The sequence below is a fragment of the Leishmania infantum genome, chromosome 7 (genome assembly GCF_000002875.2).
Source record: "Leishmania infantum JPCM5 genome chromosome 7".
In the NCBI taxonomy this organism is placed as follows: Eukaryota; Euglenozoa; class Kinetoplastea; order Trypanosomatida; family Trypanosomatidae; genus Leishmania; species Leishmania infantum.
The window spans coordinates 410,925-429,161 of NC_009391.2; the positions used below are offsets into that span (position 1 = coordinate 410,925).

Sequence of the window (18,237 nt, forward strand, 5' to 3'; positions counted from 1 at the left end):
CTTGTGCCCGGGTTCAGCACCGCGCGCGACTGCACGTCTGTGTCGAGTGAGCACGGCGGGTGGGCTGCTGTGACGAGCACGTCTGTGTCTGTGACTGCGACGAGCGTGTACACTGCTGGGCTGTACCTGTGCGCGCGTGCGCCGGTGAACGGGACGCTTGTGGCGCTGCCCGGGCGGTGGTCTGGGGCGCGGAGCGTGCAGTTCGTTGCGTCTGCGATGCAGCTGCCGTCTGCTGGGTGGGACGCGTGCACGACGTACACGCTGGACCAGTGCTACCCGCCGGGTGCGAGCGCGAGCGGTGCGACGTCGGTGGTTGCTGTTGTGCACGGGGACTGCTGCAGCGAGTCGAGCCGGAGCGCGGTTGTCGGGGAGGCGAGCATGGCGAGCGGGACGTGCGAGCTGACGCTGGACTACGACAAGGTGTCCGCGTACCCCGCGGGATCGACGTACCACGTGTGCGTGTGGGACAGCGCGGACGACTCTGTGTGCACGACCGTGAGCGAGGCGCGCGTGAGCACGAACTGCACGCGCGGTGGCGGCGGTGGCCGGGGGCTGAGCCGTGGAACACTGATAGCGATCATTGTCGTGTGCGTGGTGGTGGGAACAACTTTTCTTTGTTTGCTTTTGTGGACCGTGTGGTGCTGTTGCTGCCGCCGCAAGGCGGCGGAGGGCGCTTATACGAGGCCAGAGAAGGGGCGGCAACTCGTTGGTTTTCACGAGTTCGGTGACGAAGACCGTCTTGTGGGCTATGTTATGAGTGGACGCCACCCGCTGCTGTACTACCCGTCCTCAAGCGTCCGCATGGGCCGTTCGGTGAGCGCATCGCTAGGCTACCCTTCCATCAGCGGCTCAGGTCGCAGTGCCTTGGAAGAGGTGGAGGATGAGGGACGCGACCAGATTGCGCTTCAGGAGGCGCGGGAACGCTACAACTTACGACTAACGTTCGCGGAGCGGCTGCAGCTGCTCAAACTGGCGGAAAAGAACGCCGCTGCAGATGCGGCAGGCATGAACACGACGTACGCCAGCGGGGACTCGTACCTGCACGGTGTAGCACAGCCCGAGCGCGGGCGCGTGGAGAGCATCTTGACCGAGGGGGGGCCGAGGGAGCTTGAGATGGATCTCCCTGTGAGTGCCGCGGCCCCGCGCCACGCCGGCGCCAACGAACTCGAGCTCGCGGCCTTTGAGGTACCTGAGGAGCGCGACATCAGCTTGACCGCCGACGCGAATGTGTCGCTGGAGATGGATCCCATCACGGGTGAGTACCAGAAGGTGCGTAGCCGATCCATTGAAAGCGCGCCGCGGCGGTGCCTCTCACCGGTGGAGAGCTGCTGGACAAACGAAGACTTCGAAGAGCGGGAGGAGGAGGAGAGCGACCGGAAGATTGCCGTCGAGGCGGCAATTCCCGACTCGGAGCTGAGTGTGCGGAGGTGGCCACGGCAGGCCGGTGGCGACCATGAGGAGCCGCGACGCGTAGTTGTGCGGCATTTTGCGAAACCGACATCGTCCAAGTCGCGCCGTAGTGCCTCACTGAACCGCAGCGGCAGCGGCGGCCGCCGACGTAGCCCCACCGGCTCCGGGAGCGACGACAGAAAGCAGCAGCCACACTATGACCCACTTGCAGTGATGCCGGTGACGCCAAAGGCGCTGCCAACGTCCAAGGGCCTCACGAACTACATCCTGTCGCTGCCAGACGGGGAGAATGATAGCCCGCCAGACCTTCGGACTAACACCGCGCACGAAGTCGGTGACACCAACACTGCCGAGTCCGCCATCTTCTCTCGCTCCCCGATCACCCATGCGGGGACAAACGACATCTCAGAGGAGGCGCTGCCGGTGGGCGTTGCACGCGTCCGGTCTTCCGAGGCCATCGCTGGCAAAGTCAACAGCGATGAGAGCGAGGATGACCTGCTTAGCTTCACGACCACGCAGCGCTTCTACGACGAGAAGCGCTTCTTACGGGAGCAGGAAGACGGCAGGCGTCAGCGTCTGTGCAACTGGGAGGAGGAGGAGCGGGCACAGCTGGCGCAGGATGAGCTGAACGGTTACATGGCGCTCTCCTCGGCTACCGCAGCCGGCGGTAATACTGCCAACGCGTCCTCTGATCACTCGGAGAACAACGACACCGAGTACAATGCCGGCGGCGGCGTGGGAAAAGGCCACTACGGCAAGGCTAAGGCGAAGCAAGAGGGCGAGGATGAGCAGGCGTACCACATCCCCGCTGCTCCAACGACGCTGCCGTCGCTGCCACCGGCCCCACGCCCGCAAACATTTCAGAACGACTACTATCACGTAGTCCCCACCGGCGGCACCGGCGCGAGTTAGGTAGGAAGCGACACACACTTGTGTAGGTGTACCTGCTCGTGTCTCTGTTTCTCTATATATGAGGGTGTGCCCGCTTCATCGCTCGATCGCGACCTCTGGCTTTCACATGATCCCCCCATCTCCGTCCGTCCTTGACAACCAACCGCACATGCACCCCCATCCCCGGATAGACCTCAGTGTCTTCCCCTCGAGCCGGGTGCGTTTTGGCTGCCGCCACTGAAGGGCCGCAGCTGCGTCGGAGTCACTGAGGCGCTCTCTCGTTCGCCTTTTTCGTTTTTCAATTCATTGTGTGTGTTTGCCTTTGTGTCTTCCCTGCATTTTCTACTCTGTGGTGTGCGCGTTACCGGCCGTAAGTGGGGATACGTATATATTCATCTGTTCCATCTCTCGCACTGCTGCTCCCTCTTCGTCCACGGCATGGTGTTTGCCAGACGCCCCCTCCTCTTGTGTTGTGCTGCCCTGGTCTCGTTTTCTTCGCCTTGCGTTGTTGCTGTTTTGTGTGTTGGTGTTGGCCGTGTGGCGTTGCTCTCCTTCCTTTTATAGTTCTTCGTCTTCTTAGGCGCGTGCTGGAGTTCGACCCCCACCTCCCCACCCAGAAAACAACGCGTGACGTTGAATGTCTCTCTGCCACCTCTGCTCGACCACCAACCACACGCACACGCGCATCAACACGCAAGAAGAGCGATCACGTCGGGGAAAGAGGGGGGGAAGTGAAGCAGGCACACAGCGAGGGAGACACAGACTCTGAAGTGCACACACACACACACACACACGAAAAAAGGACACAGTGATACACCGCATTTTGCTATCAGACTCCCTCTAATATCTCTCTCTCTATATGTATACGCATGTGCGCGTCTGTGCATCTGGCTCGTGTGTGTGTGTGTGTGTGTGTGCGTGCCGCTCACGCAATGGCACCATATCCTTTTTTTTTGTTGTTCTCGTCGTGTTTTGAGGCGCTTTCATTTTCTTTCTGACTTCGGAAACATATATCTCGCGCTCCGCCGCCCCCTCCTCCTCCTCCTCCTCCTCCTCCTCCCCTTCCCTCGCCCGCCTTTGCTTTCTGTTTTCTGTTCTCTCTCTCTCGCTCTCTTCGTCCTTCTTGCTTGTTCGAGGGATGGGAGGAGGGAGGAAGGGAGGGGGCCCATTAGATGCACAACCCCTACATAGAGGCTTGCCTGATTCCCCATCGCCCCGCCCCGCCCCTCCCCTCCCTAACCAACCTTTCACGACTTTCTTTTTTTTTTTTTACTTCCATGGCTGTGCGTCTCCTCCTTTGCGAGTGTGCACGCTCTCAGAACTCACGGACCCACACTCACACATCCACACACAGCCACAGACGCACATGCCAGCATGAGAATAACACCAAAAGGCAGAGCGCCTGTTTTCCTGTGCTCTCTTTTACGTTTGGATTTGTGTGCTGGGCTAGGGCAGGAGCGAGCGTGGCGTGGTGCTTGTCGCCGTCGCCTCACCCCTCTACCAAGAATGTTCGTTTCTCTCCTCCCTCTCTCTCTGTCGTGGCGAGCCGCTCCCCAATCCGTCACCCCCACCCCCTCCACGTCACTGCACCGCTGTTTTCTTCTTTTGATATTCGTTCTGCGTTTCAGGCTTCGCCAGCTGGAGAGATGAGACGAATCTGCCGCCGCTGTCCTGATGAATACCACACGCACGCGCTCAGATGTGCGCGTGCGTGCCCTATCCACCGAGCGCAACGACGTCACCGCGATATGAAGCCCGTGTGCACACCACCGTCGCCGCGGCGAGTCGAAGCAGCGGCTGATGCCACACATACACACGCACACCCTGGGTGCAAGAGGAATGTTATCTCTCTCTATAAGTAAAAGCTAACGTTTCTTGTATGCATGAGGGTTTCGACTCTTGCAGACATCTCACTCGATAGCAGCGCGCACACATCTGCAGACTACATGTACACACGTGCACAGATCATGTGTACATGCTTGTATGCCCGTGTGCATGTGCTGGTGCCATTTAGGTGACGTTCTTATTCCTCGTTGTTTCTCTTATATGCAGACCGACGCCGCTTCCCACCTCCGTGTGTCTCGCCCCCCCCCCCCCCCTGCCTCTTCGTTGTCGCCTTCTCTCCCTGTGCATGGCTTTGTGCGCGCTTGTGTGCGTGCGCATGAGCGCTTGGAGATAAACAGCGAAACGCGAAGCACCGCCGTATCTGCTTTCCCCGTTTTCGTTATGCGTGCTCTAAGTCTCGCTTGCTTTCACTACCACAGCAACGTGCGCGCCGCTGTTTACGCCACTCACTCACGCAGGCAAACCCACCCCCACACACGCCAAGCAGCTCTCCATGTATGGATGATGCATGCGGGTGGTGCGCGCAGACGCCTCTTCACGTTTGCGTGGCCTCTTGTTTTTTTTTTGGTTGTCTTGTAAGCGTTGCCTCTGTGCGCATGCGCACTCAAGCGAATGTGTGCGTATGTAGCGTGACCTGCAAACTTGTGCCTCGATACGATTGCTCGAGCGCTTTCCAACGTTGGTGTGCACACACATGCACACACACACACACACAGGGGGAGCGAAGGAAGTTCAACAGAAAAGCGAAGAACGCAACATGGGAAAGGGGGCCACCAATCGCAGAACGATGCAAGTCGCCTATGTTTTCTTTGTTGTTTGTTGGCTCGCGTTCGACCAAGCGCCTCTTCGCCACCTTTCGCGACCTATGCATCCCTTCATTTTCCTCCCTCGTGACTGCCTCCCTCCTCCATTCGTGGGATGCGCAGCGCTGAAACAAACACGCACACATACACACACACACACATCGAAAAAACAAAAACGAAAAAACAGAAGCGGCAACGACAAGGGCAACATCGGCATCCACCTACAGAAACGGAAGCGGAAGAGGCGGACCATGGCAACACTAACGCACGCACGTGAGCGCGAACGATCTTCGTCGTAGACCCCCCAGAAAACACTGAAAGAAAGCACTCTGTGCGGAAGGGTATCGCTCGTGGAGGGGCATTTCTCGCGTCCGTTGGCCGGCGCTGCTGGCGCGCCGTGCAGATGTGTGCGTGTGTGTGTGTGGCTGGCAAAGAGACGTTCCCGATCCTCCTCGCACGTGGTTCAGTGCCGATGTGTGTGCGTGCGTACATGTGGGCGATGTGCGGCGACCAACCGTGTGCTTCCGCTCATGTCTACACAGACGCACACGCACACCAACACAGCACTGCCTTTTCTGTCAACGGCCGTCGTCTGTCCACCTCCGCCCGAAGTCCCCTCCGTTGCACATCCGCCCCGCCCCCGCCCTCCCTCTCTCACTCGCTCTCTCACTCACTCGTCTCTGTCTCTCGCTTTTTCCGCCTTCGTTCCTTCGGCGTTGTTGCCATGGGTTTTCATACCCTGCCGCACGAACACGTGCACGTGCGCACAATCATACACGTACACGCACAAGACACTGTTCCTAAGCAACAGACACCTTTCACGATTTTCACCTCGATCAGCCACCACCGCCCCCTTATCATCGTCCTCCAAGGACACCCCACACCTCTTCTTCGCTTGTTGTCGCTTCGTATTGTCGGGTGGTGTGCAGTGCGCCTCACTGCAGGTGTGCGTCTGTGTGTGTGTGTGTTCGCTTACCTGCGGATTTGTGTACGCACCCGCGGCCCGCCAATCAACAAGCACCGCATTGGCGCTGCGGACGACCGACAGGCTGAAGAGAATACATCCCACTCGCGGACCTTGAGCGAGACACCGCCGCATAAAACCAGAAAGTGCGAAAAGTGAGGAAGGAGGAAGAGGGGGCAAGGTGAAGCAGTAACAGAGAGGTACACCGTCGCCAACGCAGCGGGACGGCGACGTGGACGTTGAAGCGACCGAAAGACGACGGGCGTATACGAGGAAGCCGCTCGAAAAGAAAATAAAAGAAGTGAGGGGGAGACTTTGTGCCCTCTCCTTATCCAGTCTGATATATCGCTTCCTGCCCCTCTGTTCCGTTGGTGCGTGCACGTGTGTCTGTGAAAGCAAAAAGCTTCTCCTCTTTTATCGCCTAACCCATCCACCCCTCATTCCGAAGACCTTGTCCTTCTACCTAAAGCGTGCGAGAAAATCAAAGGGCCATCGATTCTTCCGAGAAGCAACGAAGCGAACACAGCAGCAACAGCAGCACCAAAACGGGAGGGCAGAGCTGAGGCAGGCGTGTGAACCTTGCGAGCACCTGACCTGCTACTGCTCTCCCTCTCCCTCTCCCACTCTCTCCCACTCTCTCGTCTCAACTCGTCGTGTTCTCGCGTTCCTCTGTCGACAGCTCGATTTTGCAAACACCCGCACACACGCACGAAGAGAGAGGGAAGGGAAAACGGGATTACCTCGCCCAGCAGACGCCGCACGAACGTGCGAGAACACGCGCAAACAACTTCTTGAGAAAGCGGAGCAAAAAACTCTGCAGACGCTCAACCTGGCTTGTGCGTCTGCGCGCTCTGTGTCGCGGCGAGGCACACTTTTCCATCGCCTCCTTTTCTGCTGTTTGTGGTTGCGGCTCCTTTTTTGCCTCCCTCCCCCATCCCCCTCATCCTTTTCTGCCTCCCCGTGCTGCTGGCCAGGCAAAGAAGGGCAACGTGGAAGGCTTTCACTCGCTTTAGATTTTTCTTTTTTTTTCGATTCTGTGTTGTGTGTGCTCTTATTTTCGTGTGGGGCAAGTGACTCTCCCTTCTTCTTTTTTCTACTCCCTACTCCTACCCATCTAACGACATCATTGCAGCAGCCACACGCCACGTGTTGTGCCTTGTTATGTATACCTATATACATATTTTTTTTTTCGTGTGCTGCCTTGTAAGTACTGCCACGTGGCAGCTGCGCACCTCTCTCTATCGGATACATCCAAGAGAAGGAGACATCGCTTGAATCCGGAGACGGCCGTGATAGGTGTGCATGCGTGTGTGTGTGTAAGAAAGCAGATCGACAACGAAAAAGGAGGACAAGGTGGAGAGGCACACATCCAAGCAGGAGGGCACTTCGTCGTCGTAGCACGCACACACACACGTATATATATACACACACACACAGCGAGAGGAAAGAGCAGAAGGATACACACGCACAAGGAAGGGCGGACATCTTCTCTAAGCCTTTCATCCCCTCCACGTCTGCCCTCGTGTTGACGTTTCTCCTTTTTCCTCTCTCTTAGCATATATATATATAGTGTGTGTGTGTGCGTGTGATCGACGCAAGTACCATAGCGACAAGCGACCACAGCGCTCGCCAACAGTCACAACGGGAGACACACAGAGACTGACAGACAGAGGCGGAGAGGCGCCTTGCATACGTTTCTTTTTGTTAGCGTTACTCTCCTGCTCTCTTTCTCACTGTCTCTCGCTAGCTCTTTTTCTTGCTACAGCAGCGTGTCCTGGTCGCTGAGTCCCTTCCTTGTTCATAATACATCCATCGAACCACGGCGACAACGAGCGGTAAATCACAGTCGCAAACGCAGGAAGAAATAGGAAGCACAGATCCGCCCTTTCCTTCAGCAGTCCGTTTTTACGAAGCAGCATACACGACTCCCTAAAAAGGATCCCCAGCGCGGCTGTCACCGTAAACGTCTGCAGGATTGCGTGCCTTCTGTCTCAGTTTTCGCCTTGCCTTACTTCTCCTCTCGTTGTCCTCCGATCGCCCTACTCCTCGTTGTTGCTCCCCCACTTCTTTCTCTGCGCTTTACCACCGCCACATCACCTCTTGCCATCGTTTTAGCCACCATCCATTCTCGCAAGCTTGCTCTTTCTTTTTTCCCCTTTTCGTCCATATCCATTTTGAGACCTTTGTGTTGCGCGTGCACCCGTCAATTTTGCCTGGTTGTTGATTTTTTTTTTCAGCTAATTTGCTCGCGTGTGTGTGTGTGTGTGTGCGTGTCTGTCTGGACGAGTGAGCGACTGGTTCGCGCGGCCGCGACGACTTTGGTTTCTACTTGTGATTTCACATAAGGGCATCTCTCCTTCTGTATCTCTATGGGTATGGCTGCTTTTTATTCTTGACTCGTTCTCCCTTTCTTCGGTCCGGCAGCATCTCCCCTTCCATCCCCTGTGCCGCCTGCTGCACGCGTGCTGGTGCGATTTTATCTTACCCCGGTCGGTAGTCCTCCTCTCCACAGGTTTCTCTCTTGCCTTCCTCCTTCTTTTGTTTTTTTGGTGGTGCTGGCTGAGGCGTCTTCTCTCTCGTCCTGCTCGAGCCGCGCGCGCGTGTGCGTGCGCGCGCGTCCGTGCAGACGGTCACGCTGCAGGTCGCGCGCCTCCCTCTGCTACTTGCTTTTTTCGCCTCATCCCAGATTTGTATCCGACTCCTTCTATACATACATGTGTACATGCTTTACACCATCGCCTGTCTCTCTTTCCGCTGTATCGCAGAGCCACAGAGACGACGACATCAGCGAAGGGCGCTTTACTCTTCCACGTTGTGGAGTGCTATGTGGGGTGTGTGATTGCTGTCCGGCGAAGCGGCTGCACCCCTCCCTCTCCTCCCGTGCGAGCGTGTGGCGCTCTCCTTCCCGCGTCGGCTGTTTTTCGTCGTGCTGTGTTTCTCGTCCTCTGTCGCCCTCTTTTGAACACTCACGACGACCACCGCCTCCCCGTCAAGGTGTCGCGGCTTCCTCGCTTTCCTGTTCTTGTTATTCGTTCTTGTTTTTTTTTTCCTTCTGCGACAAGGCGCTCAACCCGTCGACGTCATCCTCATCGCTGCGGTTGCCGTGTCCACGCGGCGCCTTTGTTTTTCGTGCATCTTTCCCTTGTAGCCGCGGCGCGTGCAGCGACCCTTTTCAGTGCCGCCCTCATCTGGGTGGCTGCTCTCTCCATTAGTACCCTTCGTGTGCTGAAGCCTCTCTCTCGCCGTCGTCGGCGGCGGTGGCGGCGGCCCGAGTGTGGGAGTGGGGCAGAGTCTTTGCCAGCCTACCCATTCACCTCCACACATATTTCTCTCCTCCTCTCATGTCCGCTCGAGGGTTTCCTCGGCGGTGCTGCGCACTGGTGTGCGTGGCGTCTGCGGCACTGGCACTCGCGCTGCTCATCCCGGCGGCGTGCGGCTTCGCCGGTGCTGCTGCTGCGGCGTCGATAACGGTGACGACGACGCCGTCGCTGCCGCTGCTCGACGTGCCGTTCCACGCGGACGTGGCGGGTGCCGGCAAGGGGCACAGTGTGTTTGTCTCCAGTCAGAGCGACTGCAGTGGTGCCTCGAAGGTGACGCCGGTGTGCACCCTTGGGAGTGCGGTGGATGGCGTCAGCTTCGTGAATGGGACGTGCGTGTTCCATGTGACGAGCGAGGCGCTGAGTGTCGACTTGACGAGGCCCCGCCCCACGGTTCCCGTACTGTACTGGTGCAGCAGCGCTCATCCCGGCGCGTCGGTGGGCGCGCTGCAGATGAGCGTGATGGGGATGTCTCGACAGTTTATGTTTGTCAACGTCGAGACGACGGTACACCTTAACGAGGCGACACCCATCGGCACTAAAATCGGTTTTTACGTCATCAGCACCTGTGTTACGCCGTTGACGATCCCCCAGTCCTTCACCGTCTCCGCCACACGCACTATCACGCTCAGAGCAACTGGTACAGTGCCGATGTACGTCTGCGCCACGATCCCCACCGTGTCGGGGACCATGACAGCGCTGGCACTTCGAGGAGTCGTCGCAGGCGCGCCAGTCTACTCTCTCCAGCCTTCTCGAGGGGTGCGCCATCGCACCATCAGCATGACGACGACAGCGGAGGGCGTTGCGAAGGTCGCACTTTCTCGGGACAGCGACTGCGACACATTGGCTCAGCCCGCGCAGCTCGCAACGCTGAACGAGCGCTTCGGCTTCCGCATTACCGCCCCGGCCGGTGTCTACTACTTGTGCGCAGCCACGGGTCTCAGCACTTTCACGCCGTCCACCAACACCTTCACAGTGGAGGAGTACGACGTGCAGCCGCACACGATGTACGCGGCCCGCGAGACTCCGCTGACCTACGCCCTGAGTGCGGCTGGCCGTGAGGAGGAGCTGGAGACGGCGCTGTCGACGACGACGGACTGCATTGGAGGCTCGCTGGTGGTTCCTTGGGGAGCATCGATGTCGTGGGCAGTGCCAAAGGTGGGCACGTACTACGCGTGCGTACGGGACCGCGGTGCGGCGAGCACTGCCGGGCACACGAGCGCGATCACTGTGACGGACGTGCCGACGCTGACGTTCTCGCCGGATGAAGTGGTTGGGGGGCTTCCGATAACGGCGACACTCAAACACCCCAACGCGACGACAGCGGAGTTTGACGTGATGCTCTCGAACAAGCTCAACTGCGTCGACATGTTCGCCGTCGTCCGAAAGCCCACCGGGACGGCGATGGTCACACTGCCCACTGTCACAACGGTGCAGGGCGACGTTACCTACTGCGTCTCGAACCCGCGGGAGCCCAACGAGGACTTCCATACAGTCAGCTACCAGCTTGGCACCCTGCGGACACGCATGTACCGGGTCGGTCACAGAGCGTTGCGTATCAACTCGACACTGCGCTTCGTCCTGGACAGCGAGGTGCCCCTGGCGAGCGGGACGTCTGTGGTGCTTGTCCCTGAAGCCAATAAGAGTCCATGCGCCCCCTCGATGGCCGCCGCAGCCGCCATGGGTGAAGGAAGCGGCATGATGATGTTCACTGTGTCGGGAGCGTCGGCGGTTCTGTCGCCTGTGGTGTTCCCTGCAGGGGGTTTGTGGCTCATGTGTCTGCAGTCCGGCGACGGGCGCCAGCTTCAATACCTGGATCTGCGTAGGTTCTGGATCTACGGAACAACGGCGCAGCTTTCACAGGACCTTGTCCTCGTCAATGTCAAAACACCGGTGCATGTTTCCCGACTTGAATCGGATCACAACGTCACTGTGACCTCAAGCAAAACATGCAGTCCATCCACGGAGTGGGTTGCTAACGGTACAGCGAAGGGCGGCGTCGTGACGCTGAACGTGCAGTCAGCCTCGGCAGGGCCGCTGCTGGTGTGCTTCGCGTACCCTGCAGAATCGGAGTCGGCGTTCACAAACATTGAAGCGGACTACGCTCCCGTCGGCGACTTTCAGAGCCTAGCTGCGCGCGCGTATCCAAGCATCGCGTACGTGAGCGAGACGACGACGCTGAGCTTCGCCGGGGTCGGCGGCATGTCGCTGACGGGCTACTTCGCTTTCTTCCTGCCTCATGCGACGTCGTGCAGCGAGCCCGACGCGACGGTTTTGGGCTCGGGACTGAAGGGGCCGGACGCGACGTCGACCGTGTCGTACGGGACGGTGAGTGGCAGTGCGCTGGAACGGGGAACCTTGTACCGCGTGTGCGTGGGGCGATCCATAGGCGACGGCTACTGCGATGCCGGCGTTGTTGCGGCGATGGAGGTGCCGCCGGTGTCGACGGACCCGCCGGTGCCAGTGCGCGGGCTGCCCGTGCGGCTGCAGCTGCCGCCGAGCTTCACGAGCACTGCTGCTGTGACGTTTTACGTTGTGGTGGGCGGCACGGCGAGGTGCAGCGACGACCTGAGCGGGACCCGTGTGTACGGGAGCGGGCCTGTGGACCGTGCGAGCGGCGCTGCGTCTGCGTTCGTGGCGCCTGCGCGTGCGAGCGGCGTGGACGCCGTGCGCGTGTGCGTCGGGTCGAACGAGAGCCTCGTGTCGGACAGCCTGGGGTACGCGCATGGCGCGACGCTGCGGCTGGAGCAGTTCCACACATCGATGGTGTACCTGCAGCGCGGCGTGCCGAACGTGCTGTCCGGTGCGCCGATGGCCGCGACGGGGTCGCTGTACGTTGTCGCGTGCGACGGGAAGGAGTGCGACGCTGACAACGCTGACGGCGTGTGCCGCGCGAAGATGTCGCAGGGCGCGACGAGCTCTGCGACGGCTGCGCTGGATGCGCCGCTGGGGCGGTGCCTGCTGTGCCAGCGCGTGACGTTGGGCACGGTGGTGTCGGTGGTGGGCTCGAACACGACGGTGGAGGTGGTGGAGCCGTTTAAGATGCGCCTCTCCGTAGACCCCTCTGCCATTCGCGCGTACGTGCCGTTCGCAGTGACCATGTCGGGCGGCCCTGGCGGCGCGGGGGCGAAGTACACGGGTTACAGCCTCAAGGTACAGCCCGCGTCTGTCGTTTGTGGTGCCACGGCGTACGAATCGCAGGAAATCGTGGTGGAGGACGGCTTCGCGGAGGTTTCCATCCAGAACATGAAGGCAGGCAAGCAAATACGGTTTTGCACCTCCTCACCACTGCTGAGCAGCGTGAGCGTGCTGACGGGCACGCTGCGGCACTACATGACGCCTGCAGCTGTGATCGGCGACCGCGCGACGACGCTGACGTCTGGCGGTGTGATTAGGGGCGCCACGGCGGTGCTGTCGCGCACGGCGGACTGCCTCAGCGTCGTGGCTGGCGGCGGCGCTGCGCCGATTGTGGACGCGAGGGTGACGTTCACTGTCACGTCGTGCGGCGCGAACGGAGCGCTGGCGTCGCTGTACTACTGCGAGGCTGCTAGCGGGGGTGCGTACGCGTCCCGCGGTGCGGTGGGACTGCTGCGCGCGAGCGGGTGCAGCGGCGGCGCGGATGCGAGCATTGCCGAGGTGAACGCGGCGCCTGGCGCTGCGATCGGCAGCTTCGGGATCGACGCCGCGTACCTGGCGAGGCCGCGGCTGTCTGCGTCGCCGGACTGCGGCGTGCTGCTGGACGCAGCTGTTGCGAGCGTTGGGTACGCGCCCGGGGCTGGCGAGCGCGCTGCGTTCCACGTGTGCGCCGTGCTTGTGGGCGACGCGAGCGTGACGTTCACGACGGCGCGCCCGACGCTGCGCGTTGCGAACTGGGCCGTGACGCCGACTGCTGCTGTGAGCCGGTACAACGCGACGCTTGGCGCTGCTGCTGCTACTGCGGTGCGCGTGAACTACGCGACGCCGTCGAGCGAGACGTTCCTGAGCACTGCGAGCGACTGCAGCGTGCGGACGGCGAGCGCGGCGGGGCTGAGCGGGGCGTCGAAGGCGGCGACGTACAGCACGACCGGCGTGCGCGGGCTTGTGCACGTGTGCACTGTTGCGCCGCTGAGCGGGAAGACGCTGGCGGTTGCGCAGTTCCTGTCCGTGACGCCGCCTGCTGTGCTGCGTGTGTCGCCGGCTGTTGTGCGCGGCGGCGAGTACAGCGCGACGCTTGTGGTGGACGGTGCGCCGCCGCTGTACTCGATGGTGCCTGGCGCGGACAGCGGGTACACGCACAGTGGCTACTACACGAGCGCGAGCCGCGAGGTGTACCTGTCCGGGGACGCGTGCTCGGGCGTGCTTGCGGGGACGAGCGCGGCGACGGTGACGTCGAGCGGCAGCGTGTCGTTTGCGACGGCGGGCGTTGCGGCGAGCGTGAGCGCTGTGTGGCTGTGCGCGGTGACGGCTGCGGGGCCCGCGGTTGTGCTGGCTGGCGTGGCTGTTGCGCCCGGCAGGGTGCACCCGACGACAATGGTGTCGGGCGCACTGGGTGCGCCTGTCTTCATACCGAGCCTGAAGGGCACGGCGGTGCAGCTGAGCGCGTCTGCGAGCGGGTGCGGGTCTGTTGCTGGGATGCCGAGCTTCACAACGGACGCGGAGGGCTACGGCGCTGTGGACCTTGTGGGCGGCGACGGCGGCGCGCTTGCGCCGGGCACGTACACGCTGTGCTACGGCGGTGCGCCGCGTGGCGGTGCTGCGGCGCTGGAGTCGGTGGAGCTTGTGCGCGCGTCGTACTTCGACGTGCGCGGGACGACGTTTGTTGTCGGCGTGGCGAGCCGGATGCCGCTGCTGCAGGACCTGACTGCTGCGGCGCTTGTGCCCGGGTTCAGCACCGCGCGCGACTGCACGTCTGTGTCGAGTGAGCACGGCGAGTGGGCTGCTGTGACGAGCACGTCTGTGTCTGTGACTGCGACGAGCGTGTACACTGCTGGGCTGTACCTGTGCGCGCGTGCGCCGGTGAACGGGACGCTTGTGGCGCTGCCCGGGCGGTGGTCTGGGGCGCGGAGCGTGCAGTTCGTTGCGTCTGCGATGCAGCTGCCGTCTGCTGGGTGGGACGCGTGCACGACGTACACGCTGGACCAGTGCTACCCGCCGGGTGCGAGCGCGAGCGGTGCGACGTCGGTGGTTGCTGTTGTGCACGGGGACTGCTGCAGCGAGTCGAGCCGGAGCGCGGTTGTCGGGGAGGCGAGCATGGCGAGCGGGACGTGCGAGCTGACGCTGGACTACGACAAGGTGTCCGCGTACCCCGCGGGATCGACGTACCACGTGTGCGTGTGGGACAGCGCGGACGACTCTGTGTGCACGACCGTGAGCGAGGCGCGCGTGAGCACGAACTGCACGCGCGGTGGCGGCGGTGGCCGGGGGCTGAGCCGTGGCGCGGTGGCGGGGGTGGCGGTGGCGTGCATTGTGTGTGGCGCTGTGGTGGGGTTGAGCTTGTTCGCGGTGTGGTACTTCTGTCTGTGCAGTGCGCCTGGTGGTGGTGCGGAGGCGGCAGAGGACAGTGAAAAGGCGAGTGGGACGGAGAACGATGGTTTGGCAAGCCGTAGCTGGTTGAGCTCCTTTACGGAACACTGGGAGACGACGGTGAGCACCCCGGACGGTAGTGCGTTTCCGGAGGAGGGTCACGAGCTCGGCGACGAGCTGCAGAGATCGGGCAATTCGGGACCTGTGTTTGGCGATCATCCCGTGATGAGGAGTGCGTCACGCAGGCGCGAGTCTGGCTTGGACGTGTCGGCGAGGCTTTCCATGGAGTCGGTATCTGAGGTTCCGCTAGCGCCGCTGACGGTGATGAGGGTGGCGCAGCTTAGGAAGGGGAGCGGCTCGTGTCGGTCATCGATGACGCAGCAGATTGAGATGTGGCGGCGTGCTGTAAAACCCGAATCAGCCTCAGAGGCGCTGTCAGCGGTGCTGCCCAACGCATCGCCGCGGGAAGAGCCCTCGATTCCGCACATTCACCGCGTGCTGCCGCCGGCGGGTGAGCTGAAGGCGCCGTTCAAGCCGCTACAACGGGCCCCGCTGGCGGCAGCCGCAGAGTCGTCGCTGCTTTCTCCGCCAGCACCGATGCCGTGGCCTCAGCCGGCATCTCAGACGCCGCCGCAACAGATGCCGCAACAAACCCGCCCGTCAGACGTGCAGAGCTGGAAGCCTCTGTCCCCTCAACCGCAGACGTCCGCGTCAACGCGGAGCCGAAACCCCTTGCGCTCTGTTTTCTCGCTCGATCTGCCTCTGGGGGAGTCGGTGCCGTGGATCTTGTCGGAGGGCGGCAGCAGCTCGGAGAAGGCGGTTGTGTCTCTTGTGCAGTGCTCCCCGCGCGGTACCGCACCACCATTTGAGGCCACAGGGCCGACGGCGCGGCACTTGCGAACGGTGCGTGAACAGGGCAGATTCCTTCAGCGCAACAAGGAGGATATACGACAATGGCTGCAGAGTACGGTGGTGGTCCCCGAGGTGCAGGGCTGCCGGGAGCAGCTCGCCGCCAACTCTCGCAGCAATGCACCACAGCCACCACCACCGGTACCGCCGCAGGGGCCCGCCAGCCGGGAAAAGACGCCGCCGGCCCTGAGGACTCAGAAACCCGTCCCCTTCGAGAAGGCGCGAGCAATGCCGGCACCACAGAGCACTGTGCCTGGAGTCGCGCGCACCAACGCCGCCGGCGCAGCACCGCTACGGCCTGCGCAGCCGCCGCCGTGGCCGCTTCCAGAAGGGCGCCACCCGTCGCTCGGGTGTGGCTTCAATGCCGTACAGTTCCCCACCGCTCCTCGCAGTGACACCGTCTCCTTCGACGTGTCCTCTGACACTAACGGGCTACTGCGACCGCCACAGTGCACGCCAGCCACGGCGGCGGCGGATGCGGCCCGGCTTACGCAAAAGCCCAGCATGACTCGGCTACCCCAGCCGCCATCACAGTCAAGCGAATATCCGGTGATGTACTCCGATTACGGGCCGACTGGCATCATCGGCCCCGCGGTGATGGCCGGCTGGCCTCGGCCCCGCGAAGGGCAACGGTGAAAGCCCCACGAATCACGGAGAGTAGCGCAACCATGGCTCCAGTGAGTCGTCGCCGTCGGATGGGGGCGCTGTGGATGAGTTTGACCGGCATGAGAGCCGACCGCAACAGCTTTCGTGATGGCGCCGCCATGCTTTGTGTTCCCCGCCTCTCTGCAAGTCCGTGACGGCTGGCGGATGCAAAACCAGCGCACCCGCTCGCACCCGTTTTTCGTATTCGTTTCTTCGAACTGGTATCGTCAGTGCCGTTGGCGAACCTCTGTGCCCCGCTTATGGGTGTCGCAGGTCTGCTTCGCTTCGCTCTGCGCCTGCTCCCCACCTCCCCCCTATCACTCTCTCTTTCTCTGTCCATGCCCGTGCCACCTGCGCCGACACGTGACACTCCCCCCCCTCCCACCCCCTCTCTGCGCTCAATGAAGGCCCCGCGTTTCCGCCATGGCTCATGCTTGTGGCGGGGGAAAGCACTGCTCTCGTGACGCTCTCCCCATCTCCCTTGTAGGCACGGGCGCGTGCTCGTGAGTGTTCGCTGCTTTCGTGCTCGACTCGTTGAGGTGTTGGCTGCCTGTATGCCGAGTTGCTGCCTTTTTCCACCGCGCTGCCACTGTCTTTCTCAGCGGCTCTTTTCCATGGCTCATCGCCCCTTGCCTCGCCTCGCCTCGCGCTGTGCGTCATGTCTTTGAATGCCATGCGCGCGCTCTGACACAGGCAGAGGCGCGCACAAGAGACGCACTGAAAAACATAGTATGCGTCTGAGATGCTTCTCTGTGGGCGTGCGCGTGCGCATGCGTCTCGAACGCGTGAGGGTGCAGGGGCGCTCATCATCTCCTCTTGTCGTTCCCACTCCTTCATGTTTGTTCTCTGTCCGTTCCAGCCTCCCCTCTTGCTCCGATCTCTTGCTTTCTTGCGTTCTCATGTCTTTTTTTCTCTGGGGCGCCGACGACGCTGCAGCTGGTGATGTAAGCATGCGCTTATTAGGACGATCTGCGCCACGACGCCGCGTGTCGGGCACGCCCTGCCACATCTCTCTTCTCGTTTCTATCTTGTAGCTTGCTTGAGCGCGTGTGTGTGCGTGCCCGCTTGTCGTCCTTCCTTTCTCGTCCTTCTCTTCTTCATTGATCACTCTTGTTGTTGACGGATATGCCCCTACTCTCTGTGCGTATATCGTTTTCTTGGTCTCTCTCTGTCCCTCTCGATGTATCTGTGTGCGTGTGTGCCGCGCCCTCAATTTCGTTCTCTGTTTTTGTTTCTCTTTTTACCTTCCACACCTCTACTCCTCGCTTTTTCATTCATCGTGTTTATTCGCTATGTTGTGCCTCATCCTCCCCCTCTCTTTTCTGGTCGTCTTCTCGCTGGTGCCCTCTCCATCCGCAAGCACCGCGTTCGCGTATTTCTTCACCTCTCTGCCTTTTTGTTTTTTTCGCCCCTCGATTCTTCTGCATCCGTCGTCGTGATGGTCGTGCACCACTCCTCATCCGCACCACGCGTGCACCCGCACTGCACGTGCTCTCGCGCTCGTTGCTGTTGTGGCGTGGGGCAGGTTCTCTTCATGACGGTTGCCGGCGCTTTTTCTTGGTCAGGATGGCTCTGCCCGCCTCTCTGCGTGCGTGCGTGCGTGTGGCCGTGCACCGTCTATCTCCGCGTCCTCTGCGGACGTGTGTATCGCTTTCGTTCTGCCTCTCTCTCTACCGCTCTTCCGTATTTGCCTCACCGTGCATCTCCCGCTCGCCCTGCGCGCCCTCGTTCTCTTCGCGTCTTTCTCTCTATGCTCCTGCAGCTTTTAGAATTGCGCGTCGCGTGTTGTTTCGCTTTTTTTGTGCTCCGTCACGGAGGATGTGCCCTTAGCTGCTCACCCCTTTCCCCTTTTCCTTCTCCCTCGACGCGTGTTGTACTGCTGTGTATGGATGAGGGCCCTCGCCCTCTGCGCGGCTCTCTTTTCGGTGTGCGCCCTCATGCTTCTCTCTCC

At 61.1% G+C, this 18,237-nt stretch overlaps 2 protein-coding genes across 2 annotated transcripts; both read left to right on the forward strand.

The window, feature by feature from the left end:
- Positions 1 to 1,005: 1,005 nt before the first annotated feature.
- Positions 1,006 to 2,322, forward strand: LINJ_07_0980 (conserved hypothetical protein; the record flags this gene model as incomplete). The annotated part of the gene is made up of 1 exon (XM_001463297.1): positions 1,006 to 2,322. The coding sequence occupies one exon, from the start codon at positions 1,006 to 1,008 to the stop codon at positions 2,320 to 2,322; it is 1,317 nt and encodes a 438-aa protein (XP_001463334.1).
- Positions 2,323 to 9,254: 6,932 nt separating this feature from the next.
- LINJ_07_0990 (conserved hypothetical protein) lies at positions 9,255 to 16,277 on the forward strand (the record flags this gene model as incomplete). Its single annotated transcript, XM_001463264.2, has 1 exon — positions 9,255 to 16,277. One exon carries the CDS (start codon positions 9,255 to 9,257, stop codon positions 16,275 to 16,277), a length of 7,023 nt encoding a protein of 2,340 aa, XP_001463301.2.
- Positions 16,278 to 18,237: the final 1,960 nt, after the last annotated feature.